The 24,570-nt window shown below is 36.2% G+C and overlaps 1 protein-coding gene across 2 annotated transcripts in view; it reads right to left on the bottom strand.

Annotated features, from left to right (window-relative positions):
* Nucleotides 1–24,570, bottom strand: part of Epc2 (enhancer of polycomb 2) — a 90,819-nt gene that overhangs the window by 28,136 nt on the left and 38,113 nt on the right. For both annotated transcript variants that reach the window (XM_048425688.3, XM_048425689.3), the window contains exons 3-4: nt 11,664–11,809; nt 635–841 (exon numbers count right to left, since the gene is read on the bottom strand). In XM_048425688.3, coding sequence (XP_048281645.1) covers nt 635–841; nt 11,664–11,809 — 353 coding nt within the window. The remainder of the gene's footprint in view (nt 1–634; nt 842–11,663; nt 11,810–24,570) is intronic.

The following is a 24,570-nucleotide window of genomic DNA, read 5'->3' as shown; positions in this document are numbered from 1 at the left end:
AGTTAACAGACTATGATACCATGTGTTGTATTTACTGTTCCTTCCTTATGATAAATGCAAGCCAGCGAACAATCCTCTGAAACAATACTTCCATTTTTATTTTTAATATATCACTCCACAACCCAAAATTTTAGTTCTCTTAAATTCTGACTCACACTTCTGGAATTCAGATGTAGACATGTCTATTAATTTATAATCTGACACAACTGACAATTAAGAAAGTGAGGGAAAGATGCCATTGTTACTTTTGGTAATTTTCAGAACAGGTTTGAAAGAAGTTTTCCTTACATCCTAAATAAGCCCATAAAACTTAGAGGCAACAAGACCATTTTCAATTGTAAGAACAAGAATACCATTTCAAAACTCCCTAGTAACCAAGGAAAAGTAGTGTTCAGATTCTTAGCTTCTCCAATAGAAGTGATTCATAAGTGAACTCAAAACCTGCAAGTGTATAGGCACACACAGCTTTTCCTATAGTTACAACTGGAAATCTAAACTAGTTATTAACAGATTGCTAAGGCAGGCATAACAAATGCTCAAAAGATCAACTGAAAGGTAGGCTTTCAGGTAATCAGTGTCATGGTTTTCTAGTAAATACAATCAAATTACAGTCAATGAAATACAGCTACATTACCTTCCGAGTCTGCATTTTCTCCGTTCTCCTCCGAAATGCAACGTAAGGATCATTGTTGGTAGAGCCATCTCTTTTCTCTTGCTTAATCTGGGGGATGAGGGATGGCCCCCTGCAGTTTTTCCGCTTTCTCACCCAGTAGTCATATACAGCTTTAATAAGGTAATCGTCTTCATTTAGCAGCAGCTTTGCTTCTTGAAGTGTTACAAGCTAAACAGAAAGCACAAGATGTCATCAAGGGCAATGCTGAGAAAGAAACCAGTATAAGCTACAGCAATTGGAGAAAATGTGATCCATTTAAATAATTACAATTAGATATTGGAGTTGCTGGTGAAGATGTAATTCTATTCAACCTAACAAAATACACCTAAGTTGGGATGTTATTAAAAAAAAATCAGTATTTTGCCCTGGGAGGTAGTGGTTCCACTATTTAAAATATTTGATAAGGGGCTAGGGAGAGCGGTTCAGTAAGGAACTACAACTAAAAAGACAGAGGTCACTGAAGAAGAAAGCAGGTGTAAACCTCTTGACTATATACACTCATACACACACATACATACAAACAAGTACATATACATACATGCAAATATTTAATGAAGTTGGACGAGTGATACTTGGAAAGACTACCATTGATATATCTTGTATAAATGCTGGAATAGAAGATACCTAGAAGTCTTCCAATTTTCTGATATTAAAAGATTCTAAAACATTTGAAGCCGACTAGTTTCAAGTTTATTAGCATCTATCTATCTGTTTGGTTTTCAGTAGAAACTAGAAGATAAGAATTTCTTTTTAATCTACCTTCAAAATATACTGTAATGACTATTTTAAAAAATAAATAAAAGGACATATTTCAAAATTATGCAAATTTTGGATCCTTTGTACGAATTACATATAAAAGTAACCCCACTAGTAGAGCTGGCTAAATGCTAGAAAATTCTTCTTCTCAACACCCCCGGTTCAAGATACTGACATAAAGCTGATGTACCTCAAAATTAAAATGTATAAAAATTTGCTTAATTGTATACAGTACTTTGGTCCTTGAGAAGACCAGACCAGTCACTCACTTTTTAGCAGACAATAATGGGGGTGTCAGTTACTCACAATAAACTATAAATTAGAAAAACATCATGCCATTTTAAGGCTGGGAAGGCTTGCTGAAGTCATACCACCCAAGTCACTTTGGAGAAGAATCATTTTTCACTAGTTGAGATAGAACCTAAGACATATTCCCAGAAGTCAAAAATAAGCAGGGAATTTTCTCACTAATATTACACATTGATCTGTATGCTATATATAGTCATTCAAAAAGATATGACTCAACAAAACATTTCTCATATGAGTTCCTGTGTTGACATAGCTTGACAGAATAAATGCACTGATCACTGCATTCCCTAAATCTATGCAGTAACTCTGAGTTGAGTAATTGGTCCATTATAATTCGGCTGCCCTACCATATATATGCATATATACACACACACAAGCACACACAAAACTCTTCCTATTGCTACAGCTGTAAGTAAACTAATTACGATAAGGTTGCTAGGACATGCAAAACAAATACTGTAAACACATGGTCAAAAGATCAACTGAAGAGTAAGCTTTCAGCAGCTCTTCAATGTCACTGTGCTCAAATGACTAATGATAGTAAACACTACCAAGCTCCATTCAGTCAAACCATTAAAACCTTGCTGCATCACTTCAGCAACGTTTCCCAGCCTTAAAACAACATAATCCTTTTGTAATTTAGAGATCATTGTAAGCAACTGACATCTGCATTGCATCCTGCTAAAAAGCTAAATGAATGGTCTGATCTCAAAGAATAAAGCAGTATACATGATTTAGCAAATTTTTTTACACATTTTATTTACAGGTACATCATCAGCATTATGCTGGCTGAATTCATAAAGGAGAAATAAACTCTTTAAAGCCCATATCAGAGCTCTTATGGAAAGCATTTGTCACAAACACGATGGTATCTTGAACCAGGAAAGAATTAAGAACAAGAAATTTCTTGTACTAAGTCAGCCCGAGTATTGGGTTTACTTTTATATATGCAATTCACACAAGGAAGAGATATACCACTAATAAACACATGTATTCCAGTCCATGTGACAACTGAGTATAAAAAAGGAATAGCATTTCTAAACATGATCTTTTCTTAAAGTTATTTTTAAAATTATGTTTATTTAACTTGTAAGTGAAGGCCTGAGCATGCCACTGCTCCTGTGTGGAGGCAGAGGACAATTTGCAGGAGCAGGTTCTCAATTTCCACCTTGTTGAGGCAGGGCCTTGTTTCTGCTGCTGTACTGTGAACTCTAGGTTAGCAAGCATGTGAGCAAGTTTCTAAGTAATTTTCCTGTCTCTACCTACCATCCTATAGGTATCAGGGTTACAAATTAAGGCCACTGCATTTGAGTTCTGAGAACTGAATGATCAGGCTTGTTGCTGCTTTTACCTGCTAGCCATCTCCCTGGCCCTCTAAACATGATCATAGATAGCTTCAAATTGTTCAAAAGTTCGTGGAATGGTAATATAGAGTACTAAAGCCTACAAGAAGAGAACTAGAACAAGAACTGAGCTTTCTGTCCGATTTCTTTTACATCTATGTGTCCTTGGGAGAATGTAGTAGATTGAATTTAGGACCTAATGCAGGCTAGGTGAGTGCTTATCTACTCTATTGTCCAGAGCAGACTTCCTAAAGCTCATAAAATCCTACTTCACACTGACAGCATCACAGCAGCATCTTGGGCTGCTCTCGTGTTCTAGAAGCAAGGAAAAACAATGCTATGCTATGTTGGATGTGTTGCTGATACTATTTTGCAATCTTTGCTAATTAAATCAAGAACTTAGTCTATTGTAGAGTGAGGAGGAGAACAAGAGCTCCTTTCCAGTCAACAGACCAACAGAGAGATTCCTATCCCACACCACACTGACTACTTTCTATGCTCCTGCATGTGCCAGAGGACTAAACCATCTCCATTTACTCTTCCTTTCTGGTGCTCTTTGCTCCAGCTTACAATGTCATCTTGTTTTCTTTTTAAATATCCTATAGTACAATTAATAATTTAACATACAGTTTATAGTTAAACACTGACATTTTTCCAATGTCAGCTATATTTTACAAAAATCTATAAAATCAAAACCCCAAGCCATTTACTCATTGGTGTTTGTTTACGTGTGGTCCTCAGCTCCTCACTCAACTACCTCAGCAGTTACAGGTAGGCACGAGTATGCTGGGCTTTTCCTACCACTTTCACTTAGCATGCACTTTAGTCGCTAAAAAGCAGTGGGAGTGAGTGGGGCTGGAAAAAGGTCTGCAGTAAATTTGTTACTTCTGAGACAGCTCTGAGCTGCTTGGTCACCTGGGAATTAACAGACAGGGAGGAAACCCCCTTACTTTTGTGTTTTCCTTCCAGACCACTACAAGCTCTGTGGTACCAAGGGACCATTAAGTTTGCTGGCAGATAAAAACCCAAGCCCTTGCAGTGTCAATGTATTTTGAATAAACAAATAAATTACAAAAGTAAAGTGTAGTTTTTTTTATTTACAGAAGTAAAACAGGCAAAAAGGAAATATTACCAGCTCACCATTAGTTCAGATTGTAGAGAAGGGGAAAATAGACTAAGATAAATTCTCTAGCTAAAGAAACTTACAAATGTAAATAAAAGCAAGACAAACACAAAGCTGAAAGAGAATTTAGAAACTTTAGAATAGATTATTGGTGAAATCAGATACAGGCAGACAGAGTGCAGGAGCTCTTCCTCTGGGAGAGCTTACATTTCTTTTCTGTGAGGGTGACTCACTACAGACCATCTTTTCTTACCTTTCTTTTTCCAAATCTGCTGGTTTCCAAATAACTATAATTATCTACATTAAATGGTATTTTTTTCACCTGATGTTCTTCAAGAACGAGCAATAAAGATTGGTTTACATTGGACATAGTGAAGGATGACATAATTTTATGTAGATAACACAATAAACATTTCTACTTATCAAATGACTCCGAATACACAACTATGGAAAGCCAATGCAAGGAAAAAATATCAGCATTCAATTAAGTAGAAATATACACTGTAACACACTGAGTAATATACATGTATTAAATTGAAGAAAAAGCAAGTCTTTTATCAAGGGCCCAGAAAATGGAAAAGGTTTTCAAACTGCAGCAATGAAGATTTGACATAATCACAGTCTCAAGGACTGAGAAAGCACAGTAACATCAGCCATGTACTACTTTTCAAAGGACATGTGTTCAAATCAAAAAAGTCTTCTATTTCAATTCTAAGGCTATTAATGCAACAGCTAAATAACAGTATGTTCCTTGTTCACAGGGAATCAAAACTAATCCATTAAAATTCATATGATTGCCAGGCTTAGTGGCAAAACACCTGTAATCTCAACAGTTAGGAGGTAAAGGCATGAGGATTAGGAGCCTTAGGCTAGCCTGATCTACACGAGACCCTAAATAAAACAAACGAAAAACCCAACTAGCCAAACAAATAAATCACACTATCTGTATATTTGAGATAATTACTAAATAAAAATCTGTGTAATCCATTCTTTCATTCAAAGATTTCACTACTACTTTCATTTAGGAAAAAAACTTTCCTAGCCACATAGTGCTAAGACAACTAACCTCTGCAACAATGTGAACAATGCTGGTTTCTCAGCAATACAGAGTTAAAACAAACCTGGGGGTAACGACACTTTGAGCTGTAATGGAAACTATAAACACTAAATTTGAGCTATTTAAAAATTAGATTACTTGGGGGCAGGAATGATGGCTCCACAGTGAACAGCACATGTTGCTCTGCTGTGGACCCTGGTTTGTTTCCCATGCTGCGTGTGCATAACAACCACCCCGAACTCCAGTCCCAGCTGATACAACACCTTATGTCTGCAAGCACCAGACATTCACATGGAGCACATACAAACAGGCAAGCAGCACTGTATTCATAAAATTTTAAAAGTCTAAAAAAAAATTTAAATTTAGAATCTCTTTCATCGATTTGATAACACACATGCACTAAAACTATCACTGCCTATAGTGCAACTATTAAAAATTATGTTTTAAAAGCCAAAGAGAGGAGAAGACAACAAAATAGCCCAATATCAAGATATTTTTCTTGAAAAAGAACCATTTAACTATTCAGGATGCTCTAGAAATCTTCCCAGGAATATGATACAGAAATGATAAAAGGTAGATAATTAAATCTACTTTAACCCCAAAACAACTGTTAATCTCAAAATACTTTACACTGGTATGGATTTTGGCTTATTGAAAATTTTAAATTATTTTTCCATTCCTGTTTAAAATAACTTGTATATTGACACAAATGCCAAATTATGTCACTGTGTGTATATATATATTTCTACTTCTCTTAAAAGTATTTTGTACATTGCTTTAATTATAAGATTATTTTTCTCATATTGTATGTGTTTATACTTATGTTTAGGATATTTTGTATATTGATGCAAATTAGGGACACTTATGTCACAGTGCACTACACATTTCTACCTCTGATTACAATATTTTTGTATACTGTCACAATTTTGAAGTCATTGTCCTCTGTACATCTGCTTACAGCTGTTTATTTTTATAATGAAAAACTTTTTTTTAAAACTATATAGATTATTAAGAATTACAGGTTAATAGTCACCCACATTTGCCATTGGCTAAACAGACTGAGCTCCCACAACATAGGAAGATGCCTTAATTCTAGTTTCTCTTCTGTTTCTCATCTCATAGCTTCTGGCAGGAATCTTGCACCAGAAAAATAGAACTGATACAATTCCTGGAACTTCACTATGGATTTTGGCTGAGTAGAAGGAGCAGAATAGAAATCAGTGTGGCTACTTTTTCAGGCTGTGATGATGCTGGACTTTAAGTAACTATGAAATGTTTAGTAAAGATCATCAGACTGGGATTTAGATGACTGTGTACCAAACCACAGATTAGAAATGCAGACTTGGCCTTCTGGGCAAAGGGAACAGGGAAGATCTATAAATAGGCACAGAACATATATATATATATATATATATATATACAATGCTATAGAGCATTAGGAACCAGAGAGTTACACCTGGAGCCAGGTGGAAGACAGTCTTTATCATAAACCACCTAATAATTTTTTCTTCTTCTTAAAAAAGGTTTTTAATAAAACCACGACTAGCATAATGAAAAGTCCAGATGAGACACCATAAAAATGGAAGAGGTAGATAAGACAATATGACACTTCAAAACAAAAATCACTGCTTTTATTTAGGATACACTGGCTGTGGGTGGCTATAAAGAAGTCAATCATCAAGTATAATGCTGGCCAACTAGATGAGAGACAATGCCCTTAATTAAGAAAGAAAGAGATGGGTGTGAAAATGATGAATTTGAAAATTCTGCAATGTTAGAAATGTTATAGAGAAATATCGCCTGGAGCTTAGTAGGTAGAAACAGAACTTGAGGGCCAGCAAGAAGCTGATGGGAACTTAAGATAAAAGAGTAAGAGCTGAGGACAACACCAATGTGAATATTAACACATGACAGAAAAGGGCAAAGGAAAAGGAGAAAGCACAATCATCAAATGTGGCCAATATCATCTGATAGAACACAGGGACACTGAGGTGAGCACAGGCTGACAGAGGCTCCTGGATGACATTTTGGAGACTACTTGGAACTTAAAGAAGTCAGTGGTATGAGTAAAGGATTATGCTATGTAGAAGGCACTAAGTATTTCAAATTACCCCTTGAAAAATTAATATATGACAAAAAAAGAGAGACAGGATGGAAGTTTGTTGGAAAAGATGAGATTAAATGAAAGAGTTATCTTGGCAATAAAGATCCTTTGATACTTTTTTGAGAAGACAAAGACTTAAGAGATGTGAGAAAGGTAAGTAAAAATAAGATATGTAAAAAATAGTAGTTATACAAGCAAATAGGAAGGGCTGGGATTCTGCCTTTGTAAGAGGATAAAAAGAGATACATAAGTAGGAAGGAAGGAAACTGCAACTCACGGGTGATGGGTCTCTATTTCCCCCACATACTGTTAGAAGCTTTCTATTTGGGGTAGGGGTGGTAGAAGGCAAGAAGTAAACGGTCTTCCTATGAGAATGTGTGCTACGAGAGGAGCAGTGTTAGAAAGCATGTGAGAAGAGGTGTTAGTTTAAGGAGATAACAGGATTTATAATTGAAAACATTAAAAATCATTCTAGAAAATCTTTACTTTAAAAAATGGGCATGATTCACAAACCAGTAATCCCAACACCCAACAGGTAAAGCAGGAGGAACTACAGCAACTTTAAGGCCAGCCTAAAAAGACCTTCTGCTTTACAAAGTATATTATTAAGGTATTAATATTGAGAGGAAAGTCAAAGAAAGAGAATGCTACTTAAGGTAGCTTGTGGCAAAACAACAACAAAATCATTTCACTTAGAAATGACTACAAATGTACAAAGAAGCTTGTAAGAATAAACCATTTAAAGAACACATTTAGACCTAGACTCGTCCACTGTTATCTTTAATACTTTTATCTAAACTAACAACTTCTTTTTCTTTTGGTTTTTAGAGACAGTGTTTCCTGAAACTAGCTCTGTAGACCAGGCTGGCCTTGAACTCAGAGATCCCCCAGCCTCTGATTTCCAAGTCTGGGATTAAAGGTGTCCACCACCACCACCTGGTATTACCAACATGTAATTATCAACATTTATATTTACACTATATATTTATAATCTTGCCAAGTAATTAGAAAAATGATCCTATCATTTCCCCCTCTTAAGTATGAGGTGAGATCTAAGTTCCAGAACTGGAATTAGCTGTCTCAAAGAAAAGAGGATTTTAAAAAGACATGGAAGACCATCCGGGATGAGACAGTTAATTTAAAGGGTCTTGGTGGAGATGCCAAGAGGTTTTATGAGAAGAGGGAGAAAAAAAAATCCAGAAGTCCCTCAAAGAAGTCATGAGCAGAGGTACATGGCTTATTATATCCACTAAAATCAGCAAAAAGGTGATATCACTCCCAAATGCACACGGTAAGAACACTGAGAATAAAAATTCAACAAGTCAGCTGCACTCAAGGAGGCTGCACCCAACCCGAGCTACACGAAGCTCCAGAACAGCCAAACAAGGTGAGAGGTCATGCCTCAAAGAAATAAAACAAACAGAACAGAAGGAAGCAGAGTACAGTTCAGAGAAATAAAATCAGAAGGGACAAAGCTGCTCAAGAACAAGCTGGAGACAGTTTTACGATAAAGAGGAGAGCTTAGTAGTAGCATAATTTCTTAGCATGCACAAGGTCCTGGGATCAGTCTCCAGCACCACAGAGGGGGAAAGAATAGGTGAACAGAAAATAAGCAATAGATGGAGACTGACAGGTACCACAACATTTGGTAAAAGTCTCAAAAAAAAAGACTTCATTGCAGCCACCTCCAGCCTGACAGGAGCAGAAACTTTGCCTGTCTTTTTAAGTTTTTCCTCTATTAACCTACTAAATACTAGTTTACTACAAACTCAGTCCTCTACCTTGTGATACCATGACAGCCCTCAAAAGGAATTAATGGAGCAGGGAGTTAGGAGGAGGACAGCTAGCATTTCGGGGTCTGTGAATCCTTAGTTCTGATAACAGGCTCTTCTCACGGTCCTCTGTTGACAACTCTTCACTATTTCTTCTGTGTTTTTAAGTAGGAGCTATCTATCATATCCTCTGTTTAACAACTTGTTTGAAGGCCTAGAATCTAATTCCTAAGCAAAGAGAAAACAAGATGGCACTAAGCATACGAGCATAATGAACTACCAGGTGTGTGCCTTTTTGTCTATCCTGTTCCTATTTAATAGTTTATTTATTATTTTTTTATGTACATTGCTGTTTTGTCTGCAGTATGTTTGTGTAAGGGTGTCAGATCATGGAATTATAGAGAGTTGTCAGAGGCCATGTGGGTGCTGGGAATTGAACCCAGGCCCTCTGGAAGAGCAGACAGTGCTCTTAACCACTGAGCCATCTCTCCCAGCCCTGTTCCTATTTGAATAAGCTGTCCAAAGGTAGAGCTTGTTTATCAGTCTCATTCAATGTTATCATCTATTTGTTTGCCTAGACACTAAGATAGTAAGCAATTCAACAGGAAACAGAAGACTTTCGATGCTATAATCTCAGTCATACAAAGTGAATTTCCATTATGGAAAACGGAATAAATTCCAAAAGACTAGCCTAGCCTAGATTTGCTGGGAACATTTGTATATAAAAGGACCCCAGAAACTGTTTGATACTTGTGGATCTGAACTCAGAGCAACTGCGAGCACAAACTGTGAACATTTTAAAACATGGTCTCATGTTTCCCAGACTAGTCTTAAATCTGCCATGCTGTGAATCTTTGAATCCTAGTAATACTTATGACTATCTCTAAAAAGCTGGGATTATAGGCACATACCACCACACCTGGTTACAAAGCAGTGTGAGAAATCAAATTCTAGGCCTTGAGCATGCTTGCTAAACACACTTTACCAACTGAATTTTAGCTCCATAGAACATTGGGTGTTACTTTCAGTCAAAACAAGGATAAGATTGGTGAACAGTACAGTCAAATAATTTTTCCAATGGAAAGGCTTTGAAAATATTCTGAAGAGCTGGTACACTTTAGAGCAGTGGTTCTCAACTTTCCTAAGGCTGCAACCCTTTATTATAATACAGTTCCTCATGCTATGGTGACCTCCAAACATGAAATTATTTTTGTTGCTACTTCATAACTGTAATTTTGCTACTGTTATAAATTGTAATATAAATATGTGATATGTAGGATATCTGGTATGTGACCCCCAAAATAGGTCATGACCCATAGGTTGAGAACCACTGCCTTAGAGAATTTAAATTCTGTAAAGAATTTAAGTTGTAAGGGGAATCAACTTTTATAGGTAAACTAGTGAAAAAAATTAATAATCAATTGTATGGTTTATTTGCAATTTTTGTTATATCCCTAACTTCCTTATAAATAATTAGCACATTAATATACCACACAGGTACACCAAAAGTAATTTTAAAGACAGTTTATTTAAAAATCTAATTATGCAAAAATACATCTTTTATTATAGCAAGCTTGCAAGACAAAAATAGCATAAAGAGTACAAAAATCCCCAATAATTTCACCATCCGAATACAACCATTGTTGGCATTTTGTTGTATCTTCTTTTTCTTACTGTACATGTGCAAATATGTCTTACCTAAACCTCAGTTTTTTGAATAAATTCTATATCCTCTTTTCAAAACTTAGTATCATGCAATAAACAATATCCTCTGATATTAGTCACCTTTCAAACTCATTATTAAAATGCCCGCATTATATTCCATCATACAGGTAAATGTCTCTTTTTTAATTTTTGTGGTGCAAGGGAGATGATACCAGGTTTTCCACATGTTAAGTAAGAGCGTCCCATCTGAGCAATATCCCCAGCAATCTATTTATTTTTCTGCAGAATAATTCTAGACATGAGGTCATTAAGTCACAAGGATAAGCACTTAAAGTCTCCTGACATGAGCAGTTTAATTCTTTCTAGAAAGACAGTTACTATTATAAATTCCTTGTGAAATTTTGGAACAGCTTACTAAAGAAATTCTCATTATTTTGTGAATAATATTCTGTACCTTAGCATTTTTGAGTAATATGCAAGTTATTAAACTTAAAACTCATTGAAAATAATGGAAACTTGTATACATTTGGGCAACTGAACAAGATTTAAGATAACTACCTCAGAAATCCAACTGAAACAAAATTAGGTATGGAAATATCAAGAACATAGCAACTACGCAAAGGATCAAGGCACTCTAACACTATTCAATCCATATGGAAAAAGTCAGGACGTTATTCTCCATGCTCCTACTCAAAAAAATGATGAAATATTTAGTTCACACAGAAATTCTAGGATGTCAGAAAAAGAAAGAAAATCAACAAACAGTGAAATGCAGTACATTCCGACAACACACTTGGATGAGAGGAAGCAAAAGTGTTAATTGGTTTAATTATAAAGAGACACTTTCACATGGTACAGTACCTGGTTAGAACTGGCTTTTTCAAGTCTGTCAATCATAATTTCAAATTGCAAAGGTTTAATTTCCATCTTTCTGTTAAGTCTATTTAATAATGTCTCATCTTCTGAATCCATATCATAATCTGGTTGCTCGTTGTCTAGGTTAAAAGCTAGAAGAAAAAAAAAGAATAAGTTCTTTAAACTGAGTTGAAATCATGAAGTTGTACACACACAAACTAGTTTTAGAGACTATAAAAAGGTAGGCATATGGCTTTACACGATTTAAAGTTTGACAGAGTAAAACAGAAATATAAGCAAAAACTAATCTTAAAAAAACTGGCAAAGAATTTTTAAAGAATTGGAGAATACCAAAGGATTTTTAAACACGCAAATAAGGCAGACACAGATACAATATTTGTCACACATCAGCTAGATAAGATATAAAAGCTGACATTAAGCCAGCTGGAGGATAAGAGGAGCAAATTATAACAGGTATTTATCAATTAAAATACATATTTTCTGACTTAGTAATTCCAATAACTTAAATTTACACAGAAAAAAATACATAAAGAATTTTTTGTGACACTATGAGAAATAAAAAAAAAAATTGCAAACGAAGCATTCTACAGAGGAAAAGAAAAATGACAGTGGATACAGGCTCAGACTGTTAACCAAAGTCCAGGCGGCAATGATCTGTAAGCAGTCACGATGGGGTGAGGCTGAAAGGACGTGTGCAGAAGGCCAAGGTGTAGAAAGGACATGGGTGGCATACGCACATATGTTTTAAGTGCAGAGTATTTTGAGAAAAATATTTTTAAAAAGTTGCTGATAATTGATAATCTGCTCAAGAGAGGCTATCAAGATAGGAGTTCAAGGATGGAAAAGATGGAAAAAAGGATGGAAAAGACCAATTTTCTCTCTGATATGCATTGTTGGGCATTTTAAAATATCTGTGTCTTTATTGAAAAAGCTAAAGTGCACAAATAAGTATTGAAAATATGTGGTGAGAAGTGAGAACAAAGCAGTAAGAAAAGCCAGTCACCAGCATGCTGGTTACTTAATATTGCCTGCACATGAAGGTGAAACCATATGTAACTATCCTCCACATCTGTACTATTTGTAGAATTAAGCATGACATTATTAGGGGTAATTCCCAATAGTGACAATAGAAATAGGGGTGTATGCTTATTAACTTTAATAAAACCAGTCACTACAGATAAGATTTGAACTCTAATTCATTCTTTAAAATACTTTACCACTAAAAACAACAACAACAAAATGTTAGCCAGTACTTATATACTTTTATACCAATTACTATGGGCTAGACAATAGCTAATTAATGTGCTTTATGGCTACTAAATCAACTGTCAGCTTCCCCATGTAGTAGATATTTGATGTCCCAATGAGTCTTAGATTCTGAAATTTTACAATGTTAGTGTATTTAACTTGTACTATATCCTACATAATGAAACTACAAAGTCAGGATTCTAGCTATTGCTTAACTTAGGACACACTAATCTGTACTTACGATTGATTTAAAAATACACTTGAAATTTAAAAAATGTAGTTTTTAGCCTTTATAATTGTTTTGAATTTACATGACTATCAAAATAAAAAAAAGGCAGCCCAATTCATATCAAACTCAATGAGAGACATTATAGATCCTATAAACTATACAGATTACTACACACTAGTCTTTCTTCCATTAGAAAATGCTATTTGCAGTTGCATACAATGAACACCTTTGTAATGCAGATTAACAACAGTTAACCCGGTAGCTGATACAGTAGAAGCTAAAGAAAGAGTTTCCTAACTGCTAAGCAGCATTAACCCAATATGCTACTTTCCAGCCATCAGAAATTCCCAAAAGTTCAAGGGCAAGGCTATATATAAATTTTGCATGACCATCTTGTACACACCTACCTAATCTTACTCACCTCTTGTTCCTCCACCTCCTATCTGCTCTATCTTCTTATTCTATGCTGACAAAAGCCAGCACCCCCACTTGTGAGGCGGGGGGAAAGGACAAGAAAAGCTGGGAAATAGTTTAGAAAAATTAATGGTGAGAATTGACAGGAGATCTGACAATGTGCTAAATCAGAATTAGGGCAAAGACTAGCTTAAACTAGCACTCTAATTATTCTAGCACTACCATTTCCCCTTTTATCTGAAAACTATACAAGCGTCATTAGAGACTTCAACTTTCTGCTGGTTCCAAACCAGGTACAGGTGTTTCAGCATTCTGTTTACCCCATGCACGGGTTCTTATGTTATCAGATAAAAAGGCAGACTCTCTTGTAACAGCTGTCACTGCTTTCATCATATTTATAAAGTACTTAGTACTACATCGTACTTGGGGAAAATGAATACTAAAGGCTGTTGGCTAAAATAGTATTTGTTAAATATGGTATAAAACTCAAACTATAAGCAGAATATTTCTAATTTATTGAGAACTCAGTTTTTGAAACCCAGAAAACATCTTTTCTTGCTATATAACAAATGATATAAACAATGGGTTAGTGTTGCAGGTCAGTCAATTAAACAAAAAAAGTAAACACTCCCTATATATAAGAAAAAGAGAGGTAGAGAGAGCTGGAAGAATATTTTCTTGTACCTCAGGGAACATTGAGGAAGTGGGGGCAGAAAGATTTTAAAAGCCAGAGGAACAGGGAACTCGCTGATTTTGTGTCTTCTAGTAATGTCAGAAGCTATACCCATAACCTCTCATCAACATGATTGACCAAACATGGGCTGAACAAGGACAACAACAGACATGCCAACGTGGATGGCAACTAAGGAATGCCGGGCAACGGAGAAACCATTTTCTTCGGGGAGGAGCACATCAATTAGGTGTCCAGTGCCAAACACAATATGGACCAAACAGGTTATATTTAGGAATACCTATGCTTACACATATACATATATGATTGTAATAATAAAAAAGAGGCCATGAATTTGAAGAAGAGTAGGGAGCGACTATGGGAGAGTTTAGAGCTTAGAGGGAGGAAAGGGGAAAAATGTTATAGTTATAACCTCAAAAAATAAAATTTAAATAAAAAGGCATCGACAAGGTTATTAAGGGCATATATGTCCCTGCATGTAAACGTCTTGTGGTAAAAGTGTATCAACAACAAAACAAAAAAGAAACAAGAGGATTTAAAGATGTGCATAATCATGCAACAAAGGAAAAATAAAGCAGGAAAGAAAGCAGAAAATTCCCTTCAGTGTCCACCAAGAAAATTTGGTTACTTCTGTAAGAAGAGTAACAGCTGTTGCATGGGAAAAAAATTTGTATAGTCTCTTGACAGAATATATAAATTCTTGTCAAGTTGACTGGCTATCGCTTAAGGAATATATGCTTAGTTTAGCTAGGAGTACCTTCCAAAGTCAGTTAGCATTTGGCCATATTCATATCCAAGTATCTAATAAGCACAGTAGCCTAATGGAATGAAAACACATATAACCAGGAATATCATATTTTCAATAGCAGAAATATGGCGAGATGTTTTCCGATGGAAGCAGCTAATTAAGCATGGTATAAAGCAAGTGGTATCCAATTCAGTGGAGCACAATAGTGAGGCAGCTGCTCTCATCACTTCACAGTACCACTAGCAACATGACAGCTAACTACTATATAATATCATGCTCATTACATGTTGCATGGTACAGAGAAACATTTATTCTCTTCCCCTATTTTTCCTCTCCATCTCCAGGAGGGCAAGATAAGGAATGGTAATACTAGTTAAGTTTCTTTCTACCCCTTCACAGTTTCCTGACTGGTGGAGCTGGGAGAACTTAACTGGGTATATGATCTCTCATGTATATCTGTCCTTCCTTGCTTTTTTCCTCTCTCCCTTCCTTCCTTCTACTGGTAAGCACAAGAGACTGAAGCACCTACAAGTGAAGACCAGATGCCATTGCTTCAGTAACGAGTGGAGAGTTACAGAGGCTCAGCATTTGAGGAAGACTTCAGGCTTCTACATGCACAAACATATGCACACACACGAACATGTATATATATTGTCTTCTGTATATATATTGTCTGCACTTTAAGATAACATTATATAATCTCTTCTAAAACTGTTAGTATTGCTGCTCATATTTATTCTTTGTTTCTGTAATTTTTCATATGGAAAACTAACTGACCTAGTACCACCTACCAAATACTTCCACCCTTTCCCAATGATCTCCAATGGTTATTTGGTCTTTGTGAAGGTCAATATTGCCAACTTGACAGGATATCAATGAAGAGACAGGCCTCTGACCATGGCTGTGAAAGAATATTTAGATTAACTTAACAGAAGTGAAGACTCAACCCAAATATGGGTAGCATCATTCCATAGGCTGGATGGATTAAGATAGGGAGAACTAAGTCAACACTAGCATCCATCACTCTCTGCTTCCTGATTGCAGATGCAACATGACCTCCTGCCCTTGTCATCTCTAACTTCCCACTGTCATTTTTAATTTCATGATGGACTGTCTTTCCTGAAACCACAGCCCAACATAAGGCCCTCTTTCCTTATGCTGCCTTTGTCAGGTATTCTGCCAAGGCAATAAGTGACCGAGACTCTCTAACATCTAAGTCCCACTCCAGTGGGAGTCTTCCTGAAATTTCTGAATGAAAGTTCAATATCCTAAACCATGATTTTAGGAAGGGATTAAGTTACAAGGAAGAAATAGAATGGTGGCAGGGGCAGGAGGTAGAGAAATATAGGGAAACATCTGATTTTCTTTGAATACAGCCTGTATCATTACTTTTAGAACCTTTTTACATGCTCAAAAGTAAGCCCACCAAGGCAGACAGAGAAAAAAAAATCACATATATACTAAAAGAAACATCACCAAAACAAATACATTTATATAACACATAATTCATATACCAAGATAGTTAGAAGACACACACAAAAGGGGCGTCAACCATCACATTTGCTAACAGCCTCAAGAAAGTTGTCAGTAGGAATGCACAAAACCACTTCAGTATGTTTATTCAGAAAAACAAAATTAATAATTTGTAAATATATACTTGTCATCTGTACAAATCTTCTATTCAAACCCAAAGACCAAGAATGGGTCAAGCTGATTAGAGCTTGTCTTTAAAAATGGAGGCTCATGGTGGAAGAAGGTTAAGAACTCTTAAAAGTGAGTAGTCCTTACAGACCAGAGCCCAGATGTTCATATTTTCTGGAAAAACAACAGGTGTGTAGAAAACTATGCAATTAACTATGGTTGCTCATGTAATATGTAAGGAAGGAAAAAAAATCAGTCTTAAACTTGATTGTTGTGCTTACTCATTTGTGGAATCCAGTGTAAACAAATGTTTTATTTTTATTTTTTATTATTTTCTTCCTACCACCATTTTATTCTGTAGGGAATACAGACACAATCAGATTATGCCATCCCAAAATATGCCACATTGGCCCTTAAACTGTTCCCAGATAACGTCATTTGGAAAGCAGAAGACCCAAGAAAAGCCTGACTACCTTCCCTTTTTCTCTCCCAAAGCAAACAAAGCTCTCATGTGAAGACACCTTCCCAACCAGGAGATGGAGAACAAGATGGTCAAGAGTAATAGTTACAAACAGACCTGTTATCTGCTTTTAGTTTTCTCATATATTTAATTACTTCTCTACAACTGCTACTCCATATTCAACACAGCATTTCAGTAACTGGATCCATCTATATTTTCTGGTCTTCATTTATCCATGAAGGCCCCCCATGCAGCTGTAATAAAATGTATGCTTTTTTTCTAATACTGTGTTTTATGTGGCTTTAATCCCTAGTCCCATCCAGAGCACTACAGAGAAGCCATGTTTCACTATAAAACTCCTGCTGAGGTCTTATTTTCAAAAGAGCAAGGACGTTAAAAGAAGACAGACATTGGAATTTATTTATGTGTTAACACAGCAAAGTTGTATAATTTAAAGTTGAAACACTGCACCTTACAGCTCAGAAAATGGTCAAGAACCCTGGTGAGTCATATCCATCTATTTCCTAAATGCTTACCTATGGAAAATATTTTAAAAATCCCTCTAACTTTAGGCAAAAAAAGAGAAGCACTAGTACATCTTGTCCTGAAAGGCTCATCTTTGAGCACTAATAACAGTGCTCTCTAAGACAAGTATGTGTTTAGATTAACCAGGCTATGTTTTCTGTCCAATTTTCCAGTTCTTTTTTATGACTTTTCAAAACCATTATTACCATTACTCATTTGATCTAATAATAGTTAACAATGACTCCTCAAGTACAACATGTATGACAGGCTCCTCTTGGAAACAAGCAATGTACCAATACTACAAAACACAGAGAAAGTAAATGCAAAGACATTCTAGAAAGATCAAAAGGTTCAAGGACAGGAATACAGAAGAGACATATCTAACTACAAAATATAAATTGCCAAACATGAGACTGGACAAGTGGCTATGTGACCCCAATCTATCTTCAAAGTAAAACAAGTATCCAGGACTACATAGCCAAAGAAGTTGTATGAGATTAGATGAGACATGTCTGAACTGAAATGCTGTACAAGTTTAGCATAAAAAATGTTCTATCTATATACATAATACACACACACACACACACACACACACACACACACACACACCAAATCTCAGTTAAGTGGAGTAAAACAGTACCTTCTTAAGAGCTTACATAAGACATAAAGTCCCTTTTTACATGGCTATCAGCAGTCGTGAAGTCAGTTTTTTCTCAAACTTAGCCATCCACCAGAAATCACATGGAGGACTTGTTAATTTTGTGATTAATCACTTATCTGCAATCCAGTAGGTCTACAGTGGGGTTTATAAGTCTGTATTTCTAACTCTCAAGTGATACTGGACTGTGTTCTGAGAACCACAACTCTAGTGGTCTCTAAAACTTCAGAATTATTTTTTGTGTCTAATGTAAAATACACCGAATTTCAAGAATCTGTAAATCTTTCAGGTCTTCAGGGTTAAAATAACTTTTTAAAACAGCCACTGAAAGCTAAGATAGAAGCAAAGAAAGGGCCTGTTTGGAGCTCTCCAAGGTTCTGATTCAACACACAAGACTGGCTGAGAACCATCAAGTGAGTCTGAGTATAGTAATCAGAATGCAGAGATTCTCTCGGACCTCTAATCCTTAAAACTATAAGACTTAACCAGCTGGTGCTCGTACTCCCATCTCCAACTTATACAGAACGTGAACTGAAGCCAAGTTTAAAGCTTTTTCTACAATGTTGTGTAGTAAAATCCAACCAAACCACTTAAAATTTGATTCTTTAGAAGCTCCACAATCAGGATTCTTGGTCATAACTACCTATACTTCTCTCCCACTTCAAAAAGCTCATTTTATATACATAATAAATATCACTGCCCTAAATTAATGGGAATTACAAAAATTAAAAAAAAAGAACTATAAGCAACAAGAACGAGTAAGTTGGTATCTTGAATTCTTTCAAGCTGGGACTTTTATCATTACACAGAACACACAGCCTAAACAAACTAGAAGATTCAATGATAATCAAAGAACAGTGATTTAGGTAAAAGAGTATGGCTGGGCTGCTGAAGCAGGAAGATTGAAAGGAGAGAAGCGTGGTTATACAGTATAGCAAAGAACACCCAGCTCCTCTTCAGAAAGGTGCTGGGCTACTGGGGTCAGGTGTAGGGCACTTGCCCACCAGGCACAGAACTCTAGAGAATGCTTAGAGCAGTAGAAATTGTTTCGCCATAGAAGAGAACACCAGCTGGCTTTCCAGTATCAAATAGTCAGTCCTGAAAACATCACAGAGCTAGAGAGTATGAAGATAATTTTTCTATTTCCCCTCTATGATCTTCCCAGTCTTCCTTCTCTTCCTTAAGAATCTCATTCTTTGGCTATTTTATTATTCAAGAGAAAATTTTTTAAAGTTTAGCATTTTTTTTTTAAAATTAAAAATGCTCCTAACATTTGAGGACATTCAACTTCATCCATAAAAACAATATAAGTTAAAATGTTATTGGGAGAAACAGAAGTCATAGGTACCAGAGTAAGAACAAAGGCATCATAGTATACAGGGACCATTTGTACCACTTTTTCCCGAAATAGAAATTCTATTTCCAAAATAAAGGATTTAATAATTTAATTTTAAAAACATCATGCTAGTTTAGGCATGACATATACAGGAGAAAAGTTACTGTGCTGACAACTAGGAATGCTGACAGCAGGAGAAATAACCTCCTGGATGAGCAAGAACACAAACTGGTTATCCGGGATCAAATGGTCAATCCTGAAAACATGCATAAGTAACATACAGACTAAGACTATGCATTCATGAATATACATGTACATGCATATACATATATGCATGTAACAACTATTAATGAAAAATGAGATCATGAATTTGAAAAAGAAAGGAGAGGTATGTGGGAGACTCTGGAGGGAGGAAAGCAAAGGGAGAAATGGTGTAATTATATTATAATTTCAAAAATAACAGTTACTGTGCCAAGGCATATAGTTTTTCAACAATTAAATCAACAAAATTACAAAATCTAAAAGTAGGCTTTTAATTAGACAATGAAAAAATAACCATTTCGCGTCAACATAAAATGGTAAAATCTCCAAAAACACTACATCTGAACTTTGGTGACAAATATATATAATCATGCTTCTATGAAGTTCATGTTCAAGACTTTTCACCAAAGCACTATATGTAACAACAGAAGACCAGAAACACACACATCTGCTTTAACAAGAAACTGGATATTTAACTTGCACACAATACTCCCCACATGCACACAGAGGCCTATTACTCTGGAGTAAACAAAAAGAATGAAGACATCCTATACATGCCAATATATGATTAATTTTCAGACTATAACTTTTTAAACTAGTCTTAAACATAAAAAAACAAGGTGTAGAAAAATACACACATGTTGGGCAGTGGTAGTGCACACCTTAAGCCCAGTGGGAGGCAGTGGCAGGTGGATTTCTGTGAGGCCAGCCTGGTCCACAGAGCTAGCTCTAAAACAGCAAAAGAAAGAAAAAACAGTAAGAGAAAAAGGAAGAAAGGGAGGGTGGGAGGGAGGGAGGGAGGAAGGAAGAAAGAAAGAAAAGAAATACATACAGGCAGGAGGCTGGAGAGATGGCTTAGCCGTTAAGAGCACTGGGTGCTTCCAGGTGACCCAGGTTCAATTTCCAGCACCCATATGGCAGCTCACAACCTTCTGTAACCCCAGTTCCAGAGAATCTAACATCTTCTGGTCTCTCTGGGCACTGCACATACATGTGGTGCACAGACATACATACAGTCAAAAATACGCATGGCATGTGTCGTGTGTGTGTGTGTGTGTGTGTATGTGTGTAATAAGTTTTTAAAAAGAGAGGAACACCCACGGAGTGTAACAGGAGAGTTTATGTGAGAAAACACAATAAAGGAACTGATAAAGCAGCTCCCTGTAAGTATGGCTGCGGTGCAGGAGGAGCATGCACGATATTTGTCTCACATGTCTTTTTTCTTTTAGAATCAAATGCCATATTTTATTTAAAGCCATCTTATTTATTTTGTGAACATAAAAATCACTTTGTGCCAGCCTGGTCTACAAGAGCTAGTTCCAGGACAGGCACCAAAAACTACAGAGAAACCCTGTTTCAAAAATCAAAAAAAAAAAAAAAAAAAAAAAAAAAATCACTTTGTGTCTTAACAATCCTGGGTCAGTGGTTCCTATTTACTATCTGACACTCTCCTATTTTCCCTCTAGACAATAATCATTCTTGTTCACTCTCAACTTTGGCAAGTAGAGAATGAGAGCAAAAATTCTTATACAGACTGAGATCAGGTAGCAAATGAGAATCAGAATAAACTAAACCCCCATACAACATATACATGAGAATAAAGTTCAATAGTATCTCATAATACAATGTCAAAACTCAAAACGTATCTCCAGAATCTTAACCTGCTGGAAAGAGGAGCACTAACAGTATTCTCCAACAGACTGGTTATTTCAACATTAACAAGACAACAATGAGCCAGGTTTGAACTCAGTGTATAGTAGATATCAGAGAGACCTGAAGTAGGCATAATAGATCTTTAAAAACTTATAAGGCAAAATTTGGTGGGCAATTAATAATTTTTCTTTACTAATGACATTCTTTACTAAAGACTTTTAACAGTTCTCTAAAAAATAAGTATCTCAGGGGCTGGACAATGGCTCAGTGGTTAAAAGTACTTGCTGCTCTTCCAGACGACCTGGGTTCAATTCCCAGCACCCACATGGCAGCTCACAACTGTCTGTGGCTTCAGTTCCAGGGGATCTGACACCTCCACACCAAAGCACATAAAATAAAATAAACTTTATAAAAAAGAGTCAATAAAGAATTTAAAATAGATAATAAATAAATAGCTGTGCTGGGAATATGATAGATCTAAATAGGAAAATATAAACTACAAAGTTATAATAATTCAAACAGTATGATAAGAATGTAAGTTTGTACAAAGTAGAGAACTCAGAAATGAACCCTCACGTATATATTCAAATGACTGCCAAGATGAACAAATTGGAAGGTACAGATAATGAAAACTGAACATTCACATGGGGAGATGAAGTTGAATTCTTACCTTTATACTAGGAAAAATAAAAGCTAAAAATGGGTTAAAGATCAAGATATAAGACCAGAAACTAAAAAACTACTAGAAGAAAACACAGGAAGCAAATTCTGACAGGATTTCACACTAATCTTCCTCCCTGTACTTCCCAACCCACCTCTAACAGGGCCTTACAGTATAAGCCAGGCAGACCTGGAACTTGTCAGCTCACAGCACTCCTACTGCCTAAGCCTCAACATAAAAGGCTCTCATTTGTTTGTTATGACTAAAAGCACCACAACACACTTTGCTTCTGCAGAGCCAAGGAAACAATGAACAGTAAAAGAAAAAGGGAGACAATTCAAGGCATGTATGTGATAAGAAAACATTGTCCATGACACATGAACTACAAGAACCCTCCTAAATAATCCATTTTATAAAAGGGCAAAGGTCTTGAATAGGTATTCTCTAAAGAAGAACAAACCATTAAGCATATGAAAAGATGCTTAGCATCAATAACCAGAGACTGAAAATTAAACCATAATAAGATCTCACTTTCCAACTGTTAAGATGATCACTAACACACACACACACACACACACACACACACACACACACACACACACACACACCCCTAACAGAAAATGGACTGCTGATCATTAACAATGTGTATGGCAGGTCCTTAAAGCACATAAAAAAAAAACCAACTACTACTACACAATTCAGTGAACCAATCTGGGCTTAAAGCCAAAACTGAAAACAGGTCACCAATTTTCTACCGCTTACACTATTTACTCTGTGTGTGTGTGTGTGTGTGTGTGTGTGTGTGTGTGTGTGTGTGTGTGTGTAGGTCAGAAGATAATTTACAGGAGTCAGTTTTTCCTTCCACCATTGGATTCCAGGTAATTGTACTCAGGTCACCAAACTTGGTGGCCAAGAACATTTACACCAACTGTACTATCAAACCCAGTGCACTATATCCTCAGACCATGCAATTTTAATATTTTTATTATAATCAAAACATAAAAACACCAGTCTCTCAACATACACCCATATTCTTTTCGCTCTTACTAAACAGTGGGGATTTTAAAGTCAGTAAAAGAAACAAACAAACAAATGCAAACCAACTAATTTTCTGATTATATTCTGAATAAGGTCTATTGGGGAATAGGAGATAAGTAGCTTTGTTTAATTACATGGAAGGAAGACTTGTGGCCCAACAACCATTGTTACATAAATGACAAGAATTTCAGGATCAAAACAAGTATATGAGTGTTTTGCTTGCTTTATGTCTGTGTACCACCACTGTCACATGCAAGTTACAGATGGTTGTGAGCTGTCATGTTGGGGCTGGGAACTGAACCTGGGGCCCATGGAAGAGCAGTCAGTGCTCTTAACTCTAAGCTATCTCTCCCCAGACTGAAAAGAATTATTTTAATCACTGTACTTTGTGCTGACTGCTTATCCTTTTTACCACTCATCTCTTTCATTCATTTTAGCTTCATCTGAAAGCACAAAAGGGCACAGTACCTATGGTTTTTTTAGTAATGGATAAAGCCCATATGACTAAGGTCCTATACAGTCCAATTTGCTTCATTCAAAGTAAACCTTATTTTTTACCGAGCACACATGTTTAGCCAAAGGTTCAGAGATAAATGACCACCTCATAACTCTTTCCTAACTCTAATCTCCTCTACTAAGATTATGTGTTATCTTCACAATCTGGCTGGGTCTGGAACATACCTGCTGGTCAGTTCCTGAGGCCCAAAGGACCTGATTCTTTCATTCTGTGGCTGTATTTGAGTGTGACTATGCATGTGAACTGGAATGAGAGCAATTTTCTTTGTTGTTTAGGTTTTTCAACACAGGGCTTCTCTGTGTAGTCCTGGCTGTCCTAGAACTTGCCCCGTAGACCAGACTAGACTCTCCTTTCTGAGAACTGGAATTAAAGGCATGAGTCACTGTGCCTGGCACAAAAGAAATTGTCTACAAAAGGCTCAGTTTATACTGTTGTACAAGTAATTTTCTCTTCAATGTTTTGATTTGTAAATTTTAAAAGCTCTTTTTAAGTTGGAACTTGAATTTTTTCCCTCTACAAGTCAAAATTCATCGCCTTTCAATGGAGTTCCTCACTATTCTAATACGGCAAAATATGAAATGATTATTCTATTACTTGTATGGTTCTTTACTTCAAGATCCTTCCCGTGTTTTGCAACAGTGTTCTATCTCATGCACAATGCTTCTACCCTTCACTAGTTCCCTGACAGGACAAAGAAACACGTCCTAACAGTGATGTGTACTAGCCTTTATCAACAGGCAACATGTTCTCTATCATGCAATTTATCCATCCCCTGCACATGTGAAAAAGTTTTGTCCAGGGGTTGGAGAGAT

Source organism: Myodes glareolus, chromosome 21, assembly GCF_982192425.1.
Source record: "Myodes glareolus chromosome 21, mMyoGla1.1, whole genome shotgun sequence".
Lineage (NCBI taxonomy): Eukaryota > Metazoa > Chordata > Mammalia > Rodentia > Cricetidae > Myodes > Myodes glareolus.
The sequence above is the reverse complement of the archived record's forward strand: the minus strand, read 5'-3'. Positions and strand labels throughout refer to the sequence as shown.